The sequence below is a fragment of the Quercus suber genome, unplaced genomic scaffold, assembly GCF_002906115.3.
Source record: "Quercus suber isolate HL8 unplaced genomic scaffold, Cork oak 2.0 scaffold_327, whole genome shotgun sequence".
Classification (NCBI taxonomy): domain Eukaryota; kingdom Viridiplantae; phylum Streptophyta; class Magnoliopsida; order Fagales; family Fagaceae; genus Quercus; species Quercus suber.
The window spans coordinates 783,089-805,562 of NW_027069780.1; the positions used below are offsets into that span (position 1 = coordinate 783,089).

Sequence of the window (22,474 nt, forward strand, 5' to 3'; positions counted from 1 at the left end):
GGTAGGGTAGGGGCCATGACCCACCTGTATAATTATTTTTAATATATGACATTCAAGGTATGATAATTATTTTTTATTATCATGTCAAGATACCAATTTTTTATTTGACAATAAAAAAAATATTTACAAATTGAATTAATTGAAACCTACTTGGTCCAACTCTCTATGTAAAATAGCGATTATATTGGTGCACTTGTGTGACTAGCTGTGTTTAACTTTGCTTCTTTTTTTACTAAGGAAAATGTCTATTTTACACCTATCTGTTACATAAATTGTTCTAAAGTGACTTCAAAATTGGCGTGTAAATAGACAATCAATCTTAAATATATCATCTCACACCATTTTATTTTTTTTTTATCTTATAAATAAAGTCAAGGTCGATACGCATACAATGTCCTCCTGGATAGTTAAAAACAAAAACGCGGCGGGTTTTAGAGAGTAGAGACTTTTTCTTTTTTTTTGGGAGAATCTAGAGGGTAGAGACTTGAGAGGAGGGGTATTGCTGTTTGGTTTCGAATACAATGTCTTGGTTTCGTGCCAACTGTCTCCTTACTCGATCTGGTCCTTTTTCACTACTTTAATTAACTCTTTAATTACCACTAGATATGCAGTGCATAGAAAAGGTGGTGCCACCTGAATTGAATATAAAATGTATTATGGTGCAGTTGATTTCATGCTTCCTCTTACTTTCTAACCCATTGGAAACCAGTTTCTTTTCTTTTTAAATACCATGCTTATTTTCTTTCCTCTAAGTCATATTCTTCTTCTTCTTCTTCTTCTTCTTCTTCAGTTTCTCCTCCTCCAATTATTTTATCCTCCTCTACATTTTTTGATTCATTTCTTTTATATCTTCTTAAAAAATGGAATTGGAGCAACCCATGTTGAGAGAAGCTCCTGGTACTCAAAAAGTGAAGCACAAAAATAGCAGAACAAGTAGTTCTAGGCGTCGCTTTGAATCCTTTTGGACACTTCAAATGGGTGTGCCAAGGAAGAACTCAACGGAGAAAAAACTATCTTGGCTGCGTTCTCAAATCATTGGCGTTGATGCTGAAGTTGATTCTCTCTTTGGAAAAAGAAGACTCACCTATGCTGATCACACTGCCTCTGGCCGGTCTCTTCAATGTATCGAAAATTTCATCAACAAAAATGTTCTTCCTTTTTACGGTAAATTGATTTTTTTTTCCCCCTTTTTGTTCTATTAAAGTCTTTAGAATAGTAACTTATTGATCAAATTATTCATTTATTAATGAAAATGCTAAGCTTAGGATTTTATTATAAAATACTTACAAATTGAACTCATTTTTTAAGAGACGGATTCCATCCCTTAATCTAACATGACTAATCTGGCGTATTAATGTGTTTATGTTCTAAGTGAAATTCATCTTTCCTAAATTTGAGTTTCTTAAACATGACTACACTTTTGTTGATTCAGTAGAACACGTGGAACTCGTTCACTAAAAGCCAATTTTGCAAAATAATTTTATAATATTAATTGTTATTTTAACAAATAATTTTTTAAAAATGTATTATGTAACGAACGATTTTCTGTAATATATATGTAATAAAATTTGTAATTTCTCCTAAAATCATTGTGCCCACATTTTATAAGTTTAAGACAATGGCTGCATCTGAATTTTCAAGTATTTGCTCTCTTTTTTTTCATACATTTAGTAAAATGTTTTTGACCTTTTGAATATGCGTGAAGGGAACACTCACACTAGTGACAGCTACGTGGGGCACCGGACAACAAAAATGGTGCACGAAGCAACCAGTTACATCAAGAAAAGCTTAGGCGGTGGACAAGAAGATGCACTCTTGTTCTGTGGCTCGGGCACAACTGCTGCTATCAAAAGGCTTCAAGAAGTAATGGGAATTGCAGTGCCATCCATTTTGAGAGATAGGGTACTTAAATGCCTTCGTAGTGAAGAAAGGTGGGTGGTTTTTGTTGGTCCTCATGAGCACCACTCCAACCTTCTCTCATGGCGGCAAAGCTTGGCTGAAGTAGTAGAGATTGGTTTGGATGACAGTGGTTTAATAGACATGGAAGCTCTAAAACTACAACTTGAGACTTATAAATATGCCAACTGTCCAATTTTGGGTTCTTTTTCAGCTTGTAGTAACGTGACTGGAATTTATTCGGAAACTCGTGCAATTGCTAAACTTGTTCATCAATATGGAGGTTTTGTATGCTTTGATTTTGCAGCAAGGTACGTACATTTAATTTGTGCATATATAGTTCATGCTTTAGCTCTTTTTCTTTCTCTTTTTTGGGTTTTTGGCATCAAAAACTAAAATTTGTTTACGTGCTCAGTGGCCCTTATGTGGAGATTGACATGAGATCTGGGGAGATTGATGGCTATGATGCCATTTTCCTTAGTCCACATAAGTTCCTTGGTGGGCCTGGATCACCTGGCATACTTTTGATGAGAAAGGTCCTCTATCAACTGGAATCTTCTCCACCATCAACATGTGGAGGTGGAACTGTTAATTATGTCAATGGCTTCAAAGAAAAGGTAATTGAACCTCTTTTCTAAAATTCAACATATAGAATGTAAAAATGGCAGTTGAGAGAGTGTTTGGTTAAAAAAAGAGAAATTTTATGTCCGCAACATTTTCATAACAAATTTTAAGTGGCAGACTATTATTGCTTGTTATAGATGGGTAAAAAAATAATTTAAATTTTGAATTCAAATTAGAGTAAATAAAAATTTTCCACCTATGATTTATTATGAAAATATTGTGGACATAATATCTCTTTTAAAAAAATTCTAAAGGTCCCATATTATGTCAAATAACATAACTTGTAAGAGAAAACGTTCTCCAAAAAAAAAAGTTTTGTAAGAGAAAATTTAATTAGATTTTAAATCAGAGTATAATTTTATATCATGTGTCTCATCTAATTTTCTTAATTTTGGTGCAACTATTTACTACACTACAAAAATTGAGAAATCTAATTTAATTTTTTTTATTTTTGAATTAAATGAGTTATAAAATGAAAAAAAAAAAATCATAGAATCAAAATTAATAAATCTTGAAAATAAATCACCACCATCATCATCGTCGTCATCATCATCATTATTATTATTATTATTATTATACAACAATAGAGATTGGACAAACTAAAATTTAGAATTTCAGGGATAAAAATTTAAATGATTTTTTCTTCGTTTGTTTCAAATAAACTTATATTTAATTTATTAGTAGTTATCTATATTTTCAAACATTATATATATTATATATAAACTTGGTAAAATTTTATAACACATTTAGTTATGCTAATTTGTAAATGTATCACATACAGATATAAAAATAGTTCCAAACGAAATTCTTAGAGGAAACTTGATAAGGGTGAATTACTTTAAAGTCCCACTGAAGGACTCTTTACTCTTACCATATCACTTGTTAATCAACTATCATCAATTGCAGGACACAATGTATTTGGATGACATAGAAGAAAGGGAAAATGGTGGGACTCCTCAAATAATCCAGACAGTTAGAGCAGCATTGGCTTTCTGGGTAAAGGATTACATTGGTTGCCATGTGATAGAAAAACAGGAGCACACCTACATAGAGAAAGCGCTTCAAAGGCTTCTCTCGAATCAAAATATACGTATTTTAGGAAATACAAGTGCCAAGCGCCAAGCTATATTGTCTTTCATCATTTATAGTACTACTACTAGCATTTCTCCTTTGGCTAGCCTCAAAAATGGGGTTAATACAGACATGTGGAGAGAGACAGGGAACAAGAGAGATAAGCCTCTTCATGGACCATTTGTAGCAAAACTCCTCAATGACCTGTTTGGCATCCAGGCTCGAGGTGGGTGTGCTTGTGCTGGACCCTATGGTCACTCTCTGCTTAACTTGGATGCCACTTATTCACTTGCCATCAGAGCTGCCATTCAAAAGGTAAATATTATACTCCCTAAATCTAAAATCTGAGGTAGAGAGGCATTATTTTGAGCTAAAATTTTCTTGTATTTTTATAGGGCTATGTCGGAGTAAAACCAGGATGGACTAGGATCAGCTTCCCCTACTACATGTCCCATGAGGAATTTGAGTTTATTTTAGCTGCAATGGAATTTTTAGCTATTTATGGGCAACGGTTCCTTCCTCTATATCACTTCAATTTTAGAACCGGCAGCTGGTCTTTTAGGAAGAAGGTAGCAAAGGAGTTACTCAGCAAGGAAAACAACTGCACTGTTCACATCTTGCCAGTGACCAGTGCTATGCATGCAGTGAAAAGGGGACATTACAATTCAAAAGCATATGACAATGTGCGAGCTAAACAAATTGAGACCATAAACAAGTTTACAGCATATTTGGAAGCGGCTAAGTATATTGCTAGTCTCCTCCCCAAGTTCCCTTCTCAGCGTGGGCTTCCAGAGGACATAGATATCAACCTCCACTTCAGGGTCTAGTTAGGCAGCTGGAGCCTCTTCAGAGAAACATAAAATTGGAACAAGAGAATCAGGCAAAAGGCAACTGATATTGTTTTTGTATAGAAAACCAATACTATTTTTGAATAAGAGAACCTTGTTATAAAATTTGTAATTCTTTCACCAACCTATCACAAGAGTATGTATTTTTAGCCATATACATGAAACCAATGAATTAATTTACAAATTGCTGAAATAGATATTTCCCTTGATATCATCAATAAGGCATTCACTTCAAACTCATCAGCAACAAAAATGAAAACAATTTTCTTCCTTTCAAAACTCTCTTCACACAAAGGACCTCAGTGACATAATCTCAGTATACAACAGTGACCCCTCTCATGAAATTCAACCACTTTGGTTCAACCACTACCTCTAGCTTGTATCTTTGAGAATAAATTAAGATTGAAGGCCTTCTCAGCTCTGTCAACTTCATGTTGCTTTTATTCAGCAACAAAAACTCCAGCCAAGCAACACATCCATCAACAATGGAGACATGTCAGTTTTTCATCTGATGAAAAATAGTCCGACTCCACATGGAAGATGAAAGCTCCAATTTTATACACAACTTCTCATCTTTATCCTATACAAGATATACAAAAGGGGTAATTAATAAAGAAGATGAAAAGGGAGGACAAGGAAAGGCAGGCCCAACTTCCTCAAATCATATCATATTCTCCCAGTTGGATTGATGTAGGCTGAACACCTCCTGAGCACAGTATAGGCATGCAACCTATGCTAAAGAGCTTTCTACATCCCCAATTGACCCCATCCAAGGTAAATATTCAAGTAAATCAAAGGCTTATAGTCCAACATATTTGAAAATCTTAAAGCATTCTACAATTGCTTTCTATTTTATAGAGTAAACCACAATGCTTAAGATTAAAAAGTTAATTGACCCTAATTCATATTTCCTTCTATTCTTAAATGAGAAGGAAATGTCATTTAGCCTAAAGCTCATTGACTTCCTTTGACTGGAGAGAGTCCATGATAAAAATGAGGGATCACACAAAACAAAATTGTTAAATTACCAATTGTCCCAAAAACTTAAGCTATTGGGATATGGTAAATTTAATCATTTAACCACATACTCCTAACACTCCCTCACGTGTAAGCCGAAAATACCTTTTAATAGGTGAAGCTCAACACGTGGGAGTTTAAATGGGAGGCAGAGTGGAGGAGACAGGGATTGAACTCAAGACCCCCTACTCTGATACCATGTTAAATTACTGATTGTCCCAAAAGCTTAAGTTATTGAATATGGTAAATTTAATCATTTAACCACACTTCTAACAAGAATGATAATAAAAATAAGTAAATAAAACTAGCATTTTCAAGAAGAAACTGCTACACACCAGGAAGAAAAGCATGATCTGCTTTCAAAGGAAGTGGCTGGCCATCAAAAGTTGCGGTTTTTCTTTGTCTTCTTCAACTTCCATGGAAGCTTCAGCTCTTATTTCCTCAACCCTTTTATCCCAGATTCCATCTATTAGCTTCCAAGTTTCATCACTTATGATTTGGGTCTGCACAAACGAATTACTTGGACTTATGATAAGGTAAGATTCTATGAATGCATAGCAGTACTCAAAAGAATACATTTTCACATACCTCCATTGGGCGGGGTGCACCAAAGGTTGAAAATCCAACATTTCCGGGAGCAAATGTAACCCTCCCAGGAAGTGTGATTCCATGGATTCCCCATCGTCCAGCATAAATTAGGGCTCCATATTCATCGACTGGATTCACAGCTGGCTGAACAAGGAGCAAAGGAGTTAATACCTCAGACATTCACATCATTTTAACCAAAAAGTTCTCATAGTATCAAAGGCAGCAAAAAATTTATAAATATTTTATTGTTTAGACATTGTAATGGCAGAATGTAAGCAACAAAACATTATACTCTCAGTACTCAATGGCAGAATGTGAAATTTTCATGAAACAGATCCAATATTTTCTTTATTAATAAAATACACATAATTCTAATAATCTAGAAATGAATTATTGCTAAAGCATATATTTTTTTCTTTCACAGATGTCTCAGAGAATTAATATGCAAAATTGCAGTACAAATATTTGGGTTCATATAGTGAGCATGTGAAAAGTTTAATCTGTGTGATTATTCACTTTGTCATTTCATTATTGAGAAAATGACTACAAATATCCCTGGCTCAAATGGCAATTCCTCATTTGACTTGTGTGGGAGGAGGGTGAGGTTTTAGATTCAAAACCCATTTGGTGCATGTAATTAACCAACAAAAAAAAGTGCAAATAGACTTTCTTTTTTTAATGTACAGCATTGCTAAATTTCATCTAACGTTCTTTCTATTTATGTTTTGTATTGTTTGAGGTGCTCCTCTCTTGTAAACTTTATGTGCACTTGGATTGCATCCCTTTGGCATCATTTTAATTTTTTTCCCCAAAAAGTGAAACGTTTTCACTGAAAAATAATCAAGAAAGGAAGAACTTTAGGACGCAGATGTGTGTAGTAAAGTAAAATTCAATTAATCGCCTTTGGTAGAGTTAATAAGCAGAAGTGCTACTGTAGGACAATCCAACATGACTTGTTCTTATAGTTTACACATCCTGAGCCTTTTATTTCACCTCTCCTCTCCAATCCTCAATCAAACTTGCATTCCAATTTATTTATTTTTAAAAAATGTGTGACTAAGAACTTAACATGTCAGGTCAAAACATAATGCAGACCAGTAGAACTTCCAAATAATCTATTGAACATGACAACCTTTTTTTTCCGGGGGGGCGGGGGAGGGGGGGGGTGGGTGGGGGCAGAGAACAAGAGGAGAAAGATTGGTTTTTCATTATAAGTGAGATACTCTCTCTCTCTCTCTCAGAGTTTATAAGAAAAAATAATAGCCTAGACAGTTATCAAAAATAAAGCAATAGCTGAAAAGCAACATACATTACATACAGGGATTAACAGTAAAGAGTATCTCAAAGTAGTTTAAGTAGATATGACAGCAGGGAGCAATAAATAAATAAACATAAATAATCTCACTAGTTATACCATAGAGTAACATTGTACTCTTCTCCTGTCAGGAAAAAAAAAAAAAAAAAAAAAAACCTCCCCAACAAGAACTGAATGTATACCAAATGTACTTAAACAGAACCCCTACATTCAAGTACCTGGGGTATTTGTGGAGCCCTATTATATATGTCCCAAATTTCCTCAGCCTTAATCTCTCCCTTCTCAAGTAAAATATCTGCCCAACATTAAAACTTGCAGCCTGTCAATACCAACTATATGCAGACTGCAACTCTTTTATAACACAAAATTATAACATTAAACCATTTCATTAAAAATTTTAAGGTTACCAACTCAGAAGACCACTATTGACTGACAAACCACATGCGATGGATTGTTCAATTTAGTAAATATGTGAATAAAAAATTAACATGACCTGTGATTGTCTCTACAGCTGAATGGTATTCTCTCAACACTGATGAGCATTTTTCCACAGCATAACGCATGTATTCATCTCTAAGTGCTTGTAGCTTGGCTGCAAGCTGTAAAAATATTAAAAGTTACTAATAAATAGATATGTACTTCAGAAAAGCTCTTGCTCTAACAATAGCACATATATATATATTAAAGTTTTGTTAGCCAGATCCCTCAAATGTACATTTGGCACAAGATCACGTTGATTCCTGTAGTATGCTTTCCCAAATGCAGTCATTCCTGTCTGCAGAATCAAGAATTCTGCACGCTTTGAAGCTTCTAATGTGGCCTTTGCAGAGATCCAACACACGTTGTCAACCCCAAACATCTCCTCCTCAATTACTCTTGCTACAAATTGGTGATATCAGTAATATATAATCACATTGACCAAAAAGCAAAAATTAAAAAAAATTAAAAATAAACATGCAAATAACATATTCAGTGAAGCACCATTCCTCGCTAATCAGGTTACTTTTTTCTGCACATGAGACACCAACTAGACATGCTATGCCCATTAGTATATTAATAACTATACAATCAAGAAGCAAAAACTTCTACTAGTCTCAACCCAAAAGTGTTTGCCATGTGGTACTAATCAGGGGAGTTGTACTCTTGCAGTGAAGTAAAAGAACCTCTCTCAAATGGCTCACAAAGTCAGGCCTAGTCAATTTGCGTTATGGGCTGCAAAACTCAGAGTTGCAACAAATAATTTGTAACACAAACATTGTCATGCTGTGATGAATACAATGTAACATTTTCACCATGAAAATAATCAAAACACTACTTAACCATATAGACCATGCAAATTCAAAATTCTGGAAAATTTAGTAACTTGCAAGTTTCGAACTGATTAACAAAATAAGGCTCAGGATATTGTGCTACTTCAATCCTAAATGAACAAAAGCAACAGAACCATTGTCATCCATTTACAACAACCATATTTTTATGTATATTAAATGCAATGAAACCTAAAAGAACGCATAATGAATTTTTACTTGTGAGAATTTGACAATCAACAAATAGTCCGAAGTTTAAAGGAATGTAATTATCTACCCAATACAAGTTCAAACTTCTTGGAACTCAAGTGAAGCCATACTCAAGGAACTACATCTATGTGTTCCATTAGAAAGCCAAAAAGAAATAGTTTTTTATTTACGCAAGCACCCAATGGGTTTTGAACCCACAACCTCAACCTCTCCCAAGAGAGAGAGAGAGAGAGGAATTAATAAAAAATTAAAGATGGAAAGAATATTTTATACCATAACTCAGATCGAATTATTTAAAAAAAATAAATAAATAAATAAAAAACCCAATTATAAATAAAATAAAAGCTACAGGGAGCTATCAAAGACAATTTTGCAAAACAAGGTAAATGTTTTCATAACTTACGAGCACATGCACGCACAATTAAGTTCACATAATCTGATTTTCTTGAGAAAACTCTTCCTGAAACTTCGGTATACTGCATATTTGGCTGGCTATGAATGGATTTTATATCTGTCTGCAAAAGCTATGTACAAACATGAGTTTAACATGTTTCTAGGCAGGGAGAAAACTCTTGACTGAATGAGATAACATGACAATTGACCTCAGTGAAGGGTCTGTAGGGATCTGGGAAGTAGCATGCAAGAACAGCAACAGCTGCTTCTCTGTATGCCAATCTAAGCTTTAATTCCTCTGGAATTTCTTTACTATCTTCTTGGCCTGTTTCAAATGTGCCTTTTTGCTGCAATTCATTAAATGTAAAGAGTGTAAATGAGAGTGCATTATTTGAAATTAATCATTAGTTACACATGATGTAAGGGAAGGGCTTAATCTTCCCCAGTAAGAGAGAGAGAATGGGAAAGGCACAACTGACCCTTTTCAAAGCCTCTAGCAACTCTTCTCGTCCAATGTAGTCCAAATCTTTCCGGGCAGTCAAAATTCCAGCTTCATTCCTGACATTCAATTCAAGAAAGCATCAGGCTCAAGCTTCTGATGTTGACTTGAGAGAGGATAAATGGACAAAGAATAGATTACAGTATATTCTGCAACTCTGCCCCAGTAAAATCTTCTGTAAGCTCTGCAATTTCCTGAAGGAGAACTTCCTTTTCCTCCTCAGAATGAAAATACTTATTTCTGGCATGCACCTGTTTCGCAGAAAATAAAGATTAAAAAGAGTAACAAACAATTTCCACAAATGATTTTCTATTTGGGGGTTTCGGCGGATTGGACGATGGTTGTGGTGGCTCAATGGTGGTCGAAGATATGAGCGTTAGGGAGAGGAGGAAAAGGAGGGAAAGAAGGGTTTTCAATAGCAAATCTGAATGTGTGTGTGTCAAGGGTGATTGGTGTAGTTATGTCAGTTTTGAAATATCCCTATCGACAACCTCACCAATCCCATTGGACGAAAAAAAAAAAAAAAAATGCCACCAGCCACTGCCTCCGAGCATGTCAGCAACTACCATAAGCAGACATGATAGCTTGGCAACATCAATTCAGCTCAGTGACATCTGTAATTTGTACACCCCCATATGAAACATGTTGTCAATACCAAGACAGCATCTCAATTTGTCTATGTACAAGGCACCAGACCCTTCTAGTTTGATGGCATAAAATAATTTGTGTTTCTTTTAAACATGTATTTACATACAAAAAGTAAACCAATTGTAAATGTAATGCGGAAGACACAAGAAGACTTTTATTTTAATTTAGTATTATTTATGTTTGCAAGTCAATTGTATTTTTATGTTTTTAGTCCTAGTAGTTTATTACGCTATTAGTATTTTAATATTTGGAAGCAAGGTCATTCCCTTTATTTTTCCTGTCTATCAATTTTATTGTTCAATTTTTCTGGTTGTCCTACACCAAAATGTCATGACCCAAGGAAACTGTTAACTACATCTACACTATACTACAAAAGGACTAACCATTTTACAATTAGGGTTCATCATAATTGCTTATATAACAATTAGGGTACACGCCCAATGTGAAACTCAACACACAATGCTCTAATCCAATCCAATCCATTTGGAGTATCACAATTTCCTTTAAATTCCTAATTTCCTCATCAGGGCACACATTGCTAGAGTGCCCCTGAGCCACATGGCGCTATTAGGTTGGCTCTGATACTATTCTTTGAACCATTGAGCTAAGGATGGCAACGCATGCTACTAATCAAGGCAACCCAAATGAATTGGATATTGGACTAGATTAGATGAGTGTGTTCATGTGTTGTACAGGCATATGTTGAGTCCCATATCAGACTTGCACTACGTCAATCAAAGCTATATAAGCAATTACAAGCCCTAATTATAACTTGACTTTTAGAGGTAAAATGCCGATTTGGCTAGCACTTTCCTCAGGGCGACAACGACATTACAAACATACAAGATACCTCAACCTAACATATAAAACAAGAAAAAATATTAATGTAAGTCATTGATTGTAGGGATTTTATATACTATTCAATTAAACCTCAACTTATTTATCTTTTGTAGTTAAAAAAAAATATATATATATATATATATGTCAAAAAAAATTTAAAATTTTTAAGAGACTTTAAGATAGCAAGACATTAGGATAGTAATGAGTGGTACAAGCAGACATTATGGCTGGTATAGGCCAGTATAAACAATATGCAAGACAGTGTGGAACAGATAAACCATCCCAGACTTTTTAAGAATAATGTGTACTGGCCGGTACAAACCAATGCCTGACAGGATTGACAACACTGATAGAGATATCAAGTGAAAAAAGCTAGAATTTTTGTAATGAAAAGATATTAAGGGAAATACCTTTAATATGGCCAATCTACCATCTTTCGATGGCAAACCAACTCTTATGATCTTGTCAAAACGGCCCTTTCTCAAGAGAGCAGGATCAAGAATATCTAGTCTATTTGTTGCACCTATGACTAGCACCTGACAAGACCAAGTAAGCCAGTTAAACCAGATAATCTTTCTTTTCCAGGAAGAGATATAAAAGCGTACCTGTGATGTAGAAACTTTAAATCCATCCATTTCAGTCAGTATCTGAAGTAGGCCTTGTTCCCTTTCTGCACCACCCTATACATAAAGCAATGAAATGGTCATGGCTGTAAAGGCAGTCTGGAGCTTTGTACTGTGATAAATATTCTGTTGGTGTGATTAAGGATTATGACTATGAAAAACATAAGGGCACATGAAAAGTCATATCTATTCAGCAAAAAAATATATGTAAAACTATGTCTAGATTCTAAAATTAACATGGTAAAGTGTTGACAACAATCTCATTTAGATTTCCAGTTAACATAGCTTCATATGGTATGATATATATTAAGAATGTGTTTGGATAGAAGGAGAAACACATCTGACAAGTTATAAACTTAAGAGTGAGATTTTCAGTGTCGAAGAAAATTGTTGAAAATAAATTCCCACTTCCAGATACATAGCAAAGCTCCTGTTTAGAATATGTTGGACGCTATTTAGTTTGCTCTAATGTCAAGTTACTTGGTAGGCCATATGCTATACAAAAACATTAAAAATCGACCATATAAATTGTGTCATTTTTCACTGTTTCTCTTAACTTATCATCTCTATACTTTGCTTTTCCTATATAGGTAAATACACAACTTCTGCATCCACAAGAGATTGCACTCGTGACTTAACCCTCTACCCTTTACCTTTTTTTTTTTTTTGGATAAATATTAGAAATTCATTAAAACTCAGAAAGTGCATACAGGATGTATACAACAACACATAGAATAAATAAAAAGGAAAACAACTAAGAAATAGTGAAGAAAAAGAGAAATATTTTGCTGCATAATGGGTTATGTGGCAGCAAAAAGAATGCAACATGTGTCCAAGGGTCTACCTGATCATGTTGCACATGACCCTTGGACACGTGTAGCTTTCTTTTTGCTGCCACACAATCCATTATGCAGCAATTGTTGCATACTAGTATGCAGCAAAACTTTCCCGAAGAAAAATATACAGGCCTAGAATTTATTGGCTAACAAGTAAAATATCTATTATCTAACAACACCAACAAAGAATTCACAGAGAAAGAATAGGAGTTGAAAGACCACTCATAAAGGATCAACAAAACTAAACTGTTATAACTAATGGTTGATACAAATACAAATTTGAAAGGTATAAAGTCAGCAATTGTAGCCTCCATGGTATTTCTTATAATTTAGAGATGCTATTTTAAGAGCTTTGATGTAACTTATACATTGAAATTCCATTAATCCCCTAAACATTTTTTTTTTTTTTTAAGTAACAAAAATTTTAGGGTTAATTGCACTTTGCCTCCCTAAACTATGGGGTCAATCTCAATTTCCCTCTTAAAATTTAAAAAGCAATGTCCCCCTAAATGATTGGTAATAAGAAAATTGCCCTCCACTATAAACAATTTCCATTAAATTGTTTTTTTAACAGAATATTCTCTCTTTTTTTTAACTTGTGCCCAATCTAAAAATGTAACGAACATGTCCAAAAAAAAAAACAACAACAACATTATTGCCAGACTTAAGCCATAATCACAAATGAATCAACATTTGCAATCTTAGAAGATTGTGCATATAGCATTTAAATACAAAGCCAAGTTTACATGTAGTTTATAGTCAAAATAGCATTTATAGAAAACATGATAGAAAATGAAACCACAAAGGAGTGATATTCATTAACCGAGAAGTCAAGTAAGCAATATTTCTAAATTATATCTTACCCCACCAATATCAGGTCCACCGCGCTTGCTACCAATAGCATCTATCTCATCAATAAATATAATGGAAGGTGCAAACGATCTGGCACTAGCAAAAAGATCCTTAACACGAGATGCTGCAACACCTACAAACATCTGGAAAAAGCTGTTCTGTCAGCCAAGTCTCATTTAATTTCCAACAATCCAAATTACTTGAACCAAAACAAAGATGATAACCACCATCAGTAAGCAAGTAGCTAAATGCTGGAATAGAATTAAACAGATCATTTCAATGACCATCCAACAAAATAAATGGAGAATGAGGCAATTGTAATGTGGTTGGCCAAATAGTTCAAGTTAAGGCACTAAGGATCTAAGAAATGAAGGCAGATTACGCTTCTTTGAGAAGAATGTCAACCAATTAAAGCAAACATAAATTTTTTTTTTTATAAGTAATAAACAATTTCATTAATGGTAAAGGAAAGAAAAAAACACCAGTAGGCTTCACCCCAATACACAGGATGTATACGAGCAAAACCACTAAACCAAGATACAAGTAAGAAAATTCAACATATCTAAAAACTCAATAAAACTTGATGAGGTAGCTGGAAGCATAGCTCTGATCCATTCAAGAAGTGCCATTTCAAAAAACATTCTTCAATCTATCTATCAATTGTCTCCTATCCCTCAAACATTCATGCATTCTGGTCTTTCCAAATACACATCAAACATATGGGAGGGCATTTCAAGCATTATTCCTTCATGCTTACCAAACCTCCCTTCCTAACATTCTAGAAGCCTGACTACAGTACACAATATCACAAAGTTAATTCCAAGCAGAACGCCATATTCCACAATTCATGAGCAACATTACAATTGAGAAATACATGATCCATTAATTGGATCTGCCATGCACATACAGCACTAGTCCATGATCAAAATACCCCTTCTACGCATCTTTTACCCAACACACGTACTTGATTTGTAGACCCCTTGTACACTCCCTGTGTACTAAGGTGTTCCTTTTTTGATATCAATAAAACTTATTACTTATCAAAAAAAATCTTTTACCCAACACCACCGTCCAAACAAAGAAAGCCACTCTAAGTGGCGCCTTAACCTTCCAAATGATTTTCTGAGGAAAAATTTAAATTAATTTTTAGCTTAGAAACCCTTACTTCTCGATGGGAGCCAAGTTAAACTATCCTCACCCCTTACATTGACACACAACATTTAAGTCCTCTTAAAAATTAGTCATAGGATCTAATTCCCAGTCTTGTAAAGGAAGGATCAAAGTGGGGCTCCAAGTCCGTGGAATACCTCAATTTGTCCATTCTAAGTATTTTGCGAACCTTGCACTTCTATCCCTTGCAATGTAGTAAAACTAAGGATAAGCATCCTTGAGCAATCTGTCCCCACAGCAACGATCATGTCAAAAACTTTCTCAAGCCACCTCTGACATCAAACTGAATAAATCTCAAGAATTAATCCCATAAATTTCGTATATGCTTCCAAAGGCTAACTCCATGAGGCCCCCTAGAATCTTCCTCCTTCCCTCCCCCAACACCCACCCCCCCCCCACCCCCTTCCTCTCTCCCCCAAAAAAATAAATAAATAAATAAAAATTAGTCCATATTGGTAAAAACCAATGATCCTCTTTTTTCTACATATTAAAAACCTTTCTCTGAAGTAAGAAAAATATATGCTTACAGAAACATATTGGGGTATATTTTTATTTCAAATTTTTTTGATGAGTTAGATTTGACCCCAATGGAATGGGGAAGAAAAGATTCAAACTAGTGACCTCCGCTTCATATGACAAGATTCCCAGCTGATTGTGCTACCCTTAGGTTATATGTGTATTTATTATAATCTTACAACAAATATTATAACTTTTTATTACCTGTTCAGACTGAGACACATGCGAAATCACATGTCAACCATGTTCTTGGCTACAAAATAAAGTTTCACTATGAAGAGTTGTTTTATAAGTATCGCTTTAACACCCTTTTTTTAATAAGAAAAAAGTTCGAACATTTCTCGATTTATGCATGTCACCCTTGTGCAAGGGCCACACTAATCTTCTCTTTATCATTCCAATTTTATCACTATAGCACCATATTTCAATCTTTTGTACTGTTGTATTTCGTCCAAGCATCATGCATATATAGGATCATTTGTAGTGATGATTCCATATTCTTCAATCAATCCATTATGTTGAAGAGTTGTACCTAGAATGACCTCAGAATCTATGGTAAACAAATAAAATGATTTTATTTCTGTAAGATTTCCAAATGCAGTCTTTATTATTCCAGGCTATGATAGTTATGCAGAAATAGATTTGATAAAAAGAAGGTTTAAGAAGAAATTACAGCAACAAACAAGATTAAAGTAATAAAATGATAATAAGATTGAAGTTGGAACAATCAAGGTAGAATATTGGTTAACTAATTAATTCATCATTTTGGTTAAAATGATTAAATTCATCATTTCCTAGTAGCTGAAACTTTTGGGAAAATCAATACTTTATCATGGTATCAAAGTAGATGATTAAGTTCAAACCCCATCTCTATCCCCCATTTAAAGATTTCCATATGGGGTCTTTATTATTCAAGGCTATGATAGTTATGCTGGGATAGATTTGATCTAAAGAAGGTTTAAGAAGAAATTACAGCAACAAACAAGATTAAAGTAAAAATAATAATAATAAGATAATAAGATTGAAGTTGGAACAATCAAGTTAGAATGTTAGTTAACTAATTAAATTCATCATTTTCTAATAGTTGAAACTTTTAGAACAATCAATACTTTATCAAGGTATCAGAGCAGATGGTTAAGTTCAAACCCCATCTCTACCTCCCATTTAAAAATTTAAAAATCCTATGTGTTGGGCCCCACTTATTAAGGTGGAGTCCAAGCTCAAATGCGAGGGTGACCGTGAATGTAAGAATATTGGTTAAATGAATAAATTCACTTTTTCTTAACATCTTAAGCTTTTAGGACAATCAGTTATATATCAAATCAAATATCAATTTCTAGTCTCAAAGAGCTCAAGAAATGTTCAAATCTGAAATTTCATAAAATAGAAAACAAAAGGGTGCCTACAATAACTCAAAAGAGGCTATTTATAACAACCTTTGGTAACCCTAGAATCCTAAACATTTATCTTACATATAACAAATAAATCCTAACCACCCAACTTCATTGAAAGTCACATGCTAGTCCCATGATACTTTAAAATACTCAAGACATAATAATAACAATAATTTAGAGAAATAAAAGACAATGTACCAATGGGCCTTTTATTCCCTTTGGGCTTAAATTATCCTACAACATTTTTCTACACCAACTACCATCCTTCCTGTTTATATAACCTTTAACATTAAGAAGCATCAGGCCTCACCTCAACAAAATCAGTGCCATTTGCTGCAAAGAAAGGAAGTCCGGCTTCACCAGCTATAGCTTTAGCCAACAGTGTTTTACCAGTTCCAGGAGGTCCATGGAGAAGAACACCTTTTGGGCTGTAGATGCCTTTGTCTTGGAAGTCTTCATCATTTTTTAAAATCCTTACAATCTCCTGTAGTTCTCTCTTTATATATTCCTGGCCAGCAAAATCATCAAATGTAACACCCGTAGATTCTTCAGCAGATATAAATTTTGCCCTGGTGGAAAGGTAGCTAAAAGTTAGATCCATAGTATTTGGTTGCAAGAAGCATTCCCCAGCTCTGTTCACATTAGAAATATGTCTGTCTGCCACTTATAAACAAAAGTAATACTAATAAAATCTGTTATGTAAAGTTTTAATGATCTAATTGCAAAAACTCCTTGATGCGGGAGACGCAAGAAGATTATTATTTAGTATTATTTATGTTTGCAAGTCAATTGTATTTTTATATTTTAGGTCCTAGTAGTTTATTAGGCTATTAGTATTTTAATTTGGAAGTAAGATTATTTTTGTAATAAGGCAATTAGGGTTTCCTAGCCAATTAGAACTAGAGTTTAGCAGTCCTTTATAAGCAACCTATTGTAAAGGGATGGTTGATATTTTGATGAATGAAAAAATGGTCGTTTGGTCTTTCTTTTGTCTAGTGCTGACTCCAAGTCTATCCTAAGTGCTGACTTCTAATGGTTTTCCCACTTGGTGCTGACTCCTAGTGGTTTTTCCACTTAGTGCTGACTCCAAGTAAGGCCTAGGTGCTGACTCCTAGGTCATATCCCTTTATTTTATTGTTGTTTCAGTTTTATTCTGGTTGTCCTGCGTCACTCCTATGACTCAAAACACCAAGGCAATGGCTTATTAGAGAAGAATCCTTAGTCATAATTCTGTGGTATGAAAAATTTTAAGAAATGAATACCAGAAAAATGATAAAGATACAATTAGCATACACAAATACTATTACAAGAGCAACTCTATAAGGACTGGCAATAATGATGCTATAAGAGAAATCAGATTTCCCTACTTTTAAACATATAGCAACAATAGGCAAAATGACTAATATCAACCAGCTATCCATAGCATGAAATGAAACAAAATTTAATACCCAAAACCAAATTACCAAGAAATCACTCTCTACTTACCGACTCTTGCCTAAGGATCCAAGCGCACGGCGCTTCAGTGGCTGCCTGGTTGTTTTGCTAGGACTTCCCAAGTCACAAGGTATTAACTTTGCATAAATTGGTCTCATCATGCTATCAATCCAGAGATATAACGCAACAGATAAGGCAAGCCGCATGGACCATATGACTGCAGTTGCAACAGTTGAGTACACTTCTGCAGGTACTGTGTCGACATTAAAAACATCAACATTTACCATTTGCTGATGCAACTTGTGCCAAACATCATTCCAGCAATCAATCGGCATACGGTCCACAACATGACGCCGGAAAACAATATCTTTCTTTGAATTCCCTCTTGTTCCTTCCATTTTTCCGTCTCTGTAGTATGGTAGAATTACTGTGCAAACGGGACAATAAATCATCAGCAGAGTATTTCAAGGAAATAAAGATGACCCATGAATGGTGACAAAGTTCTAGGCAGTCTTTTGGCATTAAGAGTTACCATTAGAGACACAAGAACAACATATTTATTTCTAGAGGCTAAGCTAGCTAAAACACTATAATGACAAGTGAACTGCTCAGAGAACAATTTCGAACCACAGTGCCCAAGCACCACAAGAGGTGCTGGAACCCCTGGGGTATCCCTTGAACCCCAAAACTGCTCAGATGTACCACTTGGATAACCTAATCAAACTTTTAAGTGTAAAATTGACTGGATGCCAGAACTTGAAGACACAGTAGTAAATATGTGCATGCACATCAAATTACCAAAAGGAAAAGGAAAAGTGAAATGCCAGATGCAATATGGAATTTAGGGAAAAGACTACGATATGGAATTCTAAGTTTCACTAGACTAAACAATGTTTGACATAGTCTTAAGTATCCCCATATGATTTGATCTTCTGCATAACTTCAACCTGTGAATTCCAATTCTAGCATGTCCAACAAATTAGGCTGACCAAGAGGCAATGCAAATAATCTGTAACCACACAGGTTCTGACTTCACCTACAGTTCATTTATATTTAGGTTACTACATCTGCCTCTTTTAGTCTTTGTTGCATATTTCTCTATAAACTACAAGTTGATGTACAGAGTTATGTGCTTCAATTGACAGTTGGATAGTACTTTAGCTAAAAGGATAACGAATGTGTAGACAAACCGCCGAACCAATTCTCTAATGTAAATTTATCTGGTTAAACTCCATTTAGGTAAATTCATTTGTTCAGAAATCATCTGGTTGAAGCAACTTAGGAAGAATTCGTGCCCAAACCACTAATATTTGCATCACTAGAGGGATTCTGGGTGCATTTTTGCTAAATCATTATATAAATATTCTAGAAAGAATTTATATCAATCTTGAACACCAAACTCAAAAATAAAAAGTTCACCACCAACCAAGGCCACTGTGTCAATTTCTTCTTATTAATAAATTGACACTTACTCCCTTCTATTCTCTCAAAATCTCAAATTTTCATTTGCTTCAGAAATGATACTATCAAAAAAAAATTAATAAATTGGTCTTCACTTAGCCCCAATTAATTGGGATTAAGGCTTAATTGAGTTGAATTGAGTTTAGCAAGTTTATTATCCTCACACCTACAACAACCAAAATGTTCCCATATAAATTATTCATATAGATAGGTAGAGTTGAAACATGATTACAAGTACAAAATACTCCAATGCATTTCTCCCTTTGAGTCAGAATATATATGTTTTTGAATCCACTCTTTAAAATTAAAGGTATACGTTCCCATATGAATCCCAGCAATAACTTTTTCCGATTGTTTGTATACAGACTATAGTTCATCACATTTTGCCAATTTAATCACCTAAACAATTGACAAGTTCGCAAACTTTTGCAAACCAACAATGCTAAGAAAAAAATCTCATGCATTGAGAAGTATTACACACAAAAATGACCACCAAAAGAGTTTAAGATTTATGTAATGAATAACACCAGTTAAAAAAAACTTCCAACCTGATATTGTTTGACCATAATTTGAGTACTCCATGAACTGGACATTGTTTGAGTTAAGGAGTTTCCAGAAATCGCTAAATTCGATCCTGTGTGAGTTCTCAGGATCCCACTGTGTTCCTTTCAATTTTCCACGCATAGCCAACAAGGCCCTGCTCCAATCTGAAGCCATGACAAGCTGCCTCTCTAACTGCATATTAGCCTTGTTCTCAAGTTCCTCCATCTTATTTATTCGTTGTCTCTCTGTATCCTTCAATTTCTGAAACATTGCCAAGACTGGAAATTTTTAGAAATTGAGAAATCCAAATGATTTATACATTCTGCCAAATGAGTATGTCAAACATTTTTCCCAAAACATAAACTAGTAAACAGCAGGGATGACAGATTTTGCAATTACTATGGTCCCTAAATTTAGCATGCTAAAAATAACAAAAAAATGAAATGTGAATATAATTTACACATGTTTTTATAGCATCCTTTTTTAATTGATAGACACATAAACTGATAGGAATGTCTCAGTTGCCTCCTATTTGGATGGAGAATGTAATTGGAATCTAGGATGCACAGACATGGACATGGACATGGAGACGAACATGGACACAGTATGGGTACAATACGGAGACATGAGCATTTTTGAAAAATTATAACATGATAAGGTAAATAGGACCATTATGACACGGGTACAACATGGATACGACAGTGGTACGGCACCCCAAATGAATTGACCATGCATCCTAAAGGAATCCTCAGTTTACCCGATCACCACACAATTGGGAATCAGAGTCTATGGATAATTTCTTGGATTCGTTATATTCTAATTTCCCTGGTAGATTAGAGGAGGATCAAATAGTGTGAAAACTTGTGAAGGCTGGCAATTTTGGAGTGCACTCTTATCATGAAGCTTTGAGGGGTTTTATAGGGCCTAACTTTGATTGGAGGAGTATTCAGGGTGCTAGGGTAACTAGAAAGGTTGCTTTTTTTGCATGGACAGCAGCTTTAGACAGAATAATAACAGTAGATAATCTCCAGAAACATTAAAAAAAAAATAATAATAATTATTGATTGGTTCTTTATGTGTGAGAATAGGAGGGAATCAGTTAAACGTGTTCTACTCCATTGTATGATGGCTAGGAATATGTGGTCTTCTGTGTGGACGCTATTTTGAGTTTTAATGAGTTATGCCAAGGATGGCAGTTCAAATGCTAAGCTCATTTGCTGAATCATGGAAATTCTGAAGCTTGGAAAACGGCTCCATTGTGCATCTTCTGGAACTTCTAATGCTATGCAACAGCCAAACCATAAGATCAAACAATCTCCATTATGATAAATTTTTCAATCCAAATAATACTCTTTTACTAATTACCAAAAGCAAGGGTACCCTCTCATAATTACACAAACACAGTGAAAGTAGATTTCATACACCTAATCAGCTCAACTAAGCCTAATCCTACTTAGCTTAGTTGAATTCACTCAAAAACCCCCCAAAAAGAAAAAAGAGTAAAAATTTAAGAACAAAGTTCACTTACTGAAAATAAAAAACACACCAAATGTCATAAACCCAATTCAGCTTAACCAATCCTAATCCTAATTACCTTAGTTAAATCAATTTTGCCATTACTCAACAAACCCAAAAATTAAATTTAAAAAATAAAATAAAATAAAAGAAAAAAAAAAAACCTCAAATATCTGAGCAGACTCAGCATCTTCCTCTGCATCTGTGGATACCACAAGTGAGTCAGAAGCCGAAGCATTGCAAGCACTAATTCTCAGCTTGCTACGGTTATATAAAAGCACTGAGAGACTATTGGAGCTGGAGCGTAATTTGGCTCTAAAACTAAAAGCATTGGTTTTTCTAGAATAGGATAAGAAATGTGATGGGTAGTGACAGTGGCAGTGGGTGAGAAGGGTTTTAGCGGGAATTGGGAGTTGAATTTGATTTATGGGATTTGAAAGCTGGGATTTCATATTGAAATCTATTCTATTCTACCATCAAAAAAAAAAAAATGGCTTTGCTTCTGTTCCTCTATTTTCAAAATATGTATGTAGGATTCGACTTTTTATTTTATCTGCTACTCTTCTGCAACTACAAGCGCCTTCAGATTTTGTCTGGCTTTCCGCTTTTGGGAGAAGACAAAAACGGCACGTTTTGCTCTCTATGAAACGGCCGCGTTTAGAGATTATTTATGTACAATTTTGGAGAAAATGTTCATTTATTTAGCAAATAATCCAAGTTTGAACCATGCCTAAGTCAAATATAATTAAATTTAAATATGGCAAGTTTATGATCAATTTATGGCTCGGTTCAAAAAACAAAAATTACAATTGTTATTTAACAAATGAGCCAATTTTACAACTAAGTCTAGGCTCCATTATTAAAAAACCTAATT

General features: G+C 34.5%; 2 protein-coding genes and 1 non-coding gene across 6 annotated transcripts; 1 reads left to right on the forward strand and 2 right to left on the reverse strand.

The window, feature by feature from the left end:
* The first annotated feature begins 479 nt into the window (after positions 1-479).
* On the forward strand, positions 480-4,431 carry LOC112008978 (uncharacterized). Its single transcript, XM_024041338.2, has 5 exons — positions 480-1,164; positions 1,706-2,207; positions 2,312-2,513; positions 3,427-3,906; positions 3,987-4,431. The coding sequence occupies exons 1-5, from the start codon at positions 861-863 to the stop codon at positions 4,416-4,418; spliced, it is 1,920 nt and encodes a 639-aa protein (XP_023897106.1). The 5' UTR covers positions 480-860; the 3' UTR covers positions 4,419-4,431.
* On the reverse strand, positions 3,789-22,217 carry LOC112008969 (probable inactive ATP-dependent zinc metalloprotease FTSHI 4, chloroplastic). 4 transcript variants are annotated; one of them, XM_024041328.2, is made up of 17 exons: positions 21,765-22,214; positions 20,091-20,346; positions 18,133-18,508; positions 16,958-17,216; positions 13,579-13,710; positions 11,862-11,936; positions 11,667-11,792; positions 9,910-10,019; positions 9,749-9,827; positions 9,479-9,616; positions 9,280-9,391; positions 8,075-8,238; positions 7,853-7,958; positions 7,578-7,654; positions 6,045-6,188; positions 5,792-5,959; positions 3,789-3,892 (listed from the first exon to the last, which is right to left on the reverse strand). In XM_024041328.2, the coding sequence occupies exons 1-16, from the start codon at positions 22,050-22,052 to the stop codon at positions 5,816-5,818; spliced, it is 2,586 nt and encodes an 861-aa protein (XP_023897096.1). In that variant the 5' UTR covers positions 22,053-22,214; the 3' UTR covers positions 3,789-3,892; positions 5,792-5,815. The 4 variants fall into 4 exon arrangements, with proteins under 4 accessions (XP_023897096.1, XP_023897094.1, XP_023897093.1 ...); XM_024041326.2 differs by lacking the exon at positions 3,789-3,892 and adding an exon at positions 4,232-4,435; XM_024041325.2 differs by lacking the exon at positions 3,789-3,892 and adding an exon at positions 4,475-5,019 and having other exon boundaries at positions 21,765-22,213.
* On the reverse strand, positions 15,577-15,681 carry LOC112009000 (U6 spliceosomal RNA). Its single transcript, XR_002882628.1, has one exon. It is a non-coding gene; the product is annotated as a U6 spliceosomal RNA (small nuclear RNA).
* Positions 22,218-22,474: the final 257 nt, after the last annotated feature.

Coding starts and splice junctions, on each gene's coding strand:
- LOC112008969 (XM_024041328.2), bottom strand. CDS start 22,052: ATGAAATCCCAGCTTTCAAATCCCATAAATCAAATTCAACTCCCAATT. Junction 9,828..9,909: donor GCAGAGTTGCAGAATATACT/GTAATCTATTCT, acceptor ATTGAATGTCAG/GAATGAAGCTGGAATTTTGA. Junction 9,617..9,748: donor TGCTAGAGGCTTTGAAAAGG/GTCAGTTGTGCC, acceptor AATGAATTGCAG/CAAAAAGGCACATTTGAAAC.
- LOC112008978 (XM_024041338.2), top strand. CDS start 861: ATGGAATTGGAGCAACCCATGTTGAGAGAAGCTCCTGGTACTCAAAAA. Junction 2,208..2,311: donor TGCTTTGATTTTGCAGCAAG/GTACGTACATTT, acceptor TTACGTGCTCAG/TGGCCCTTATGTGGAGATTG. Junction 3,907..3,986: donor TCAGAGCTGCCATTCAAAAG/GTAAATATTATA, acceptor GTATTTTTATAG/GGCTATGTCGGAGTAAAACC.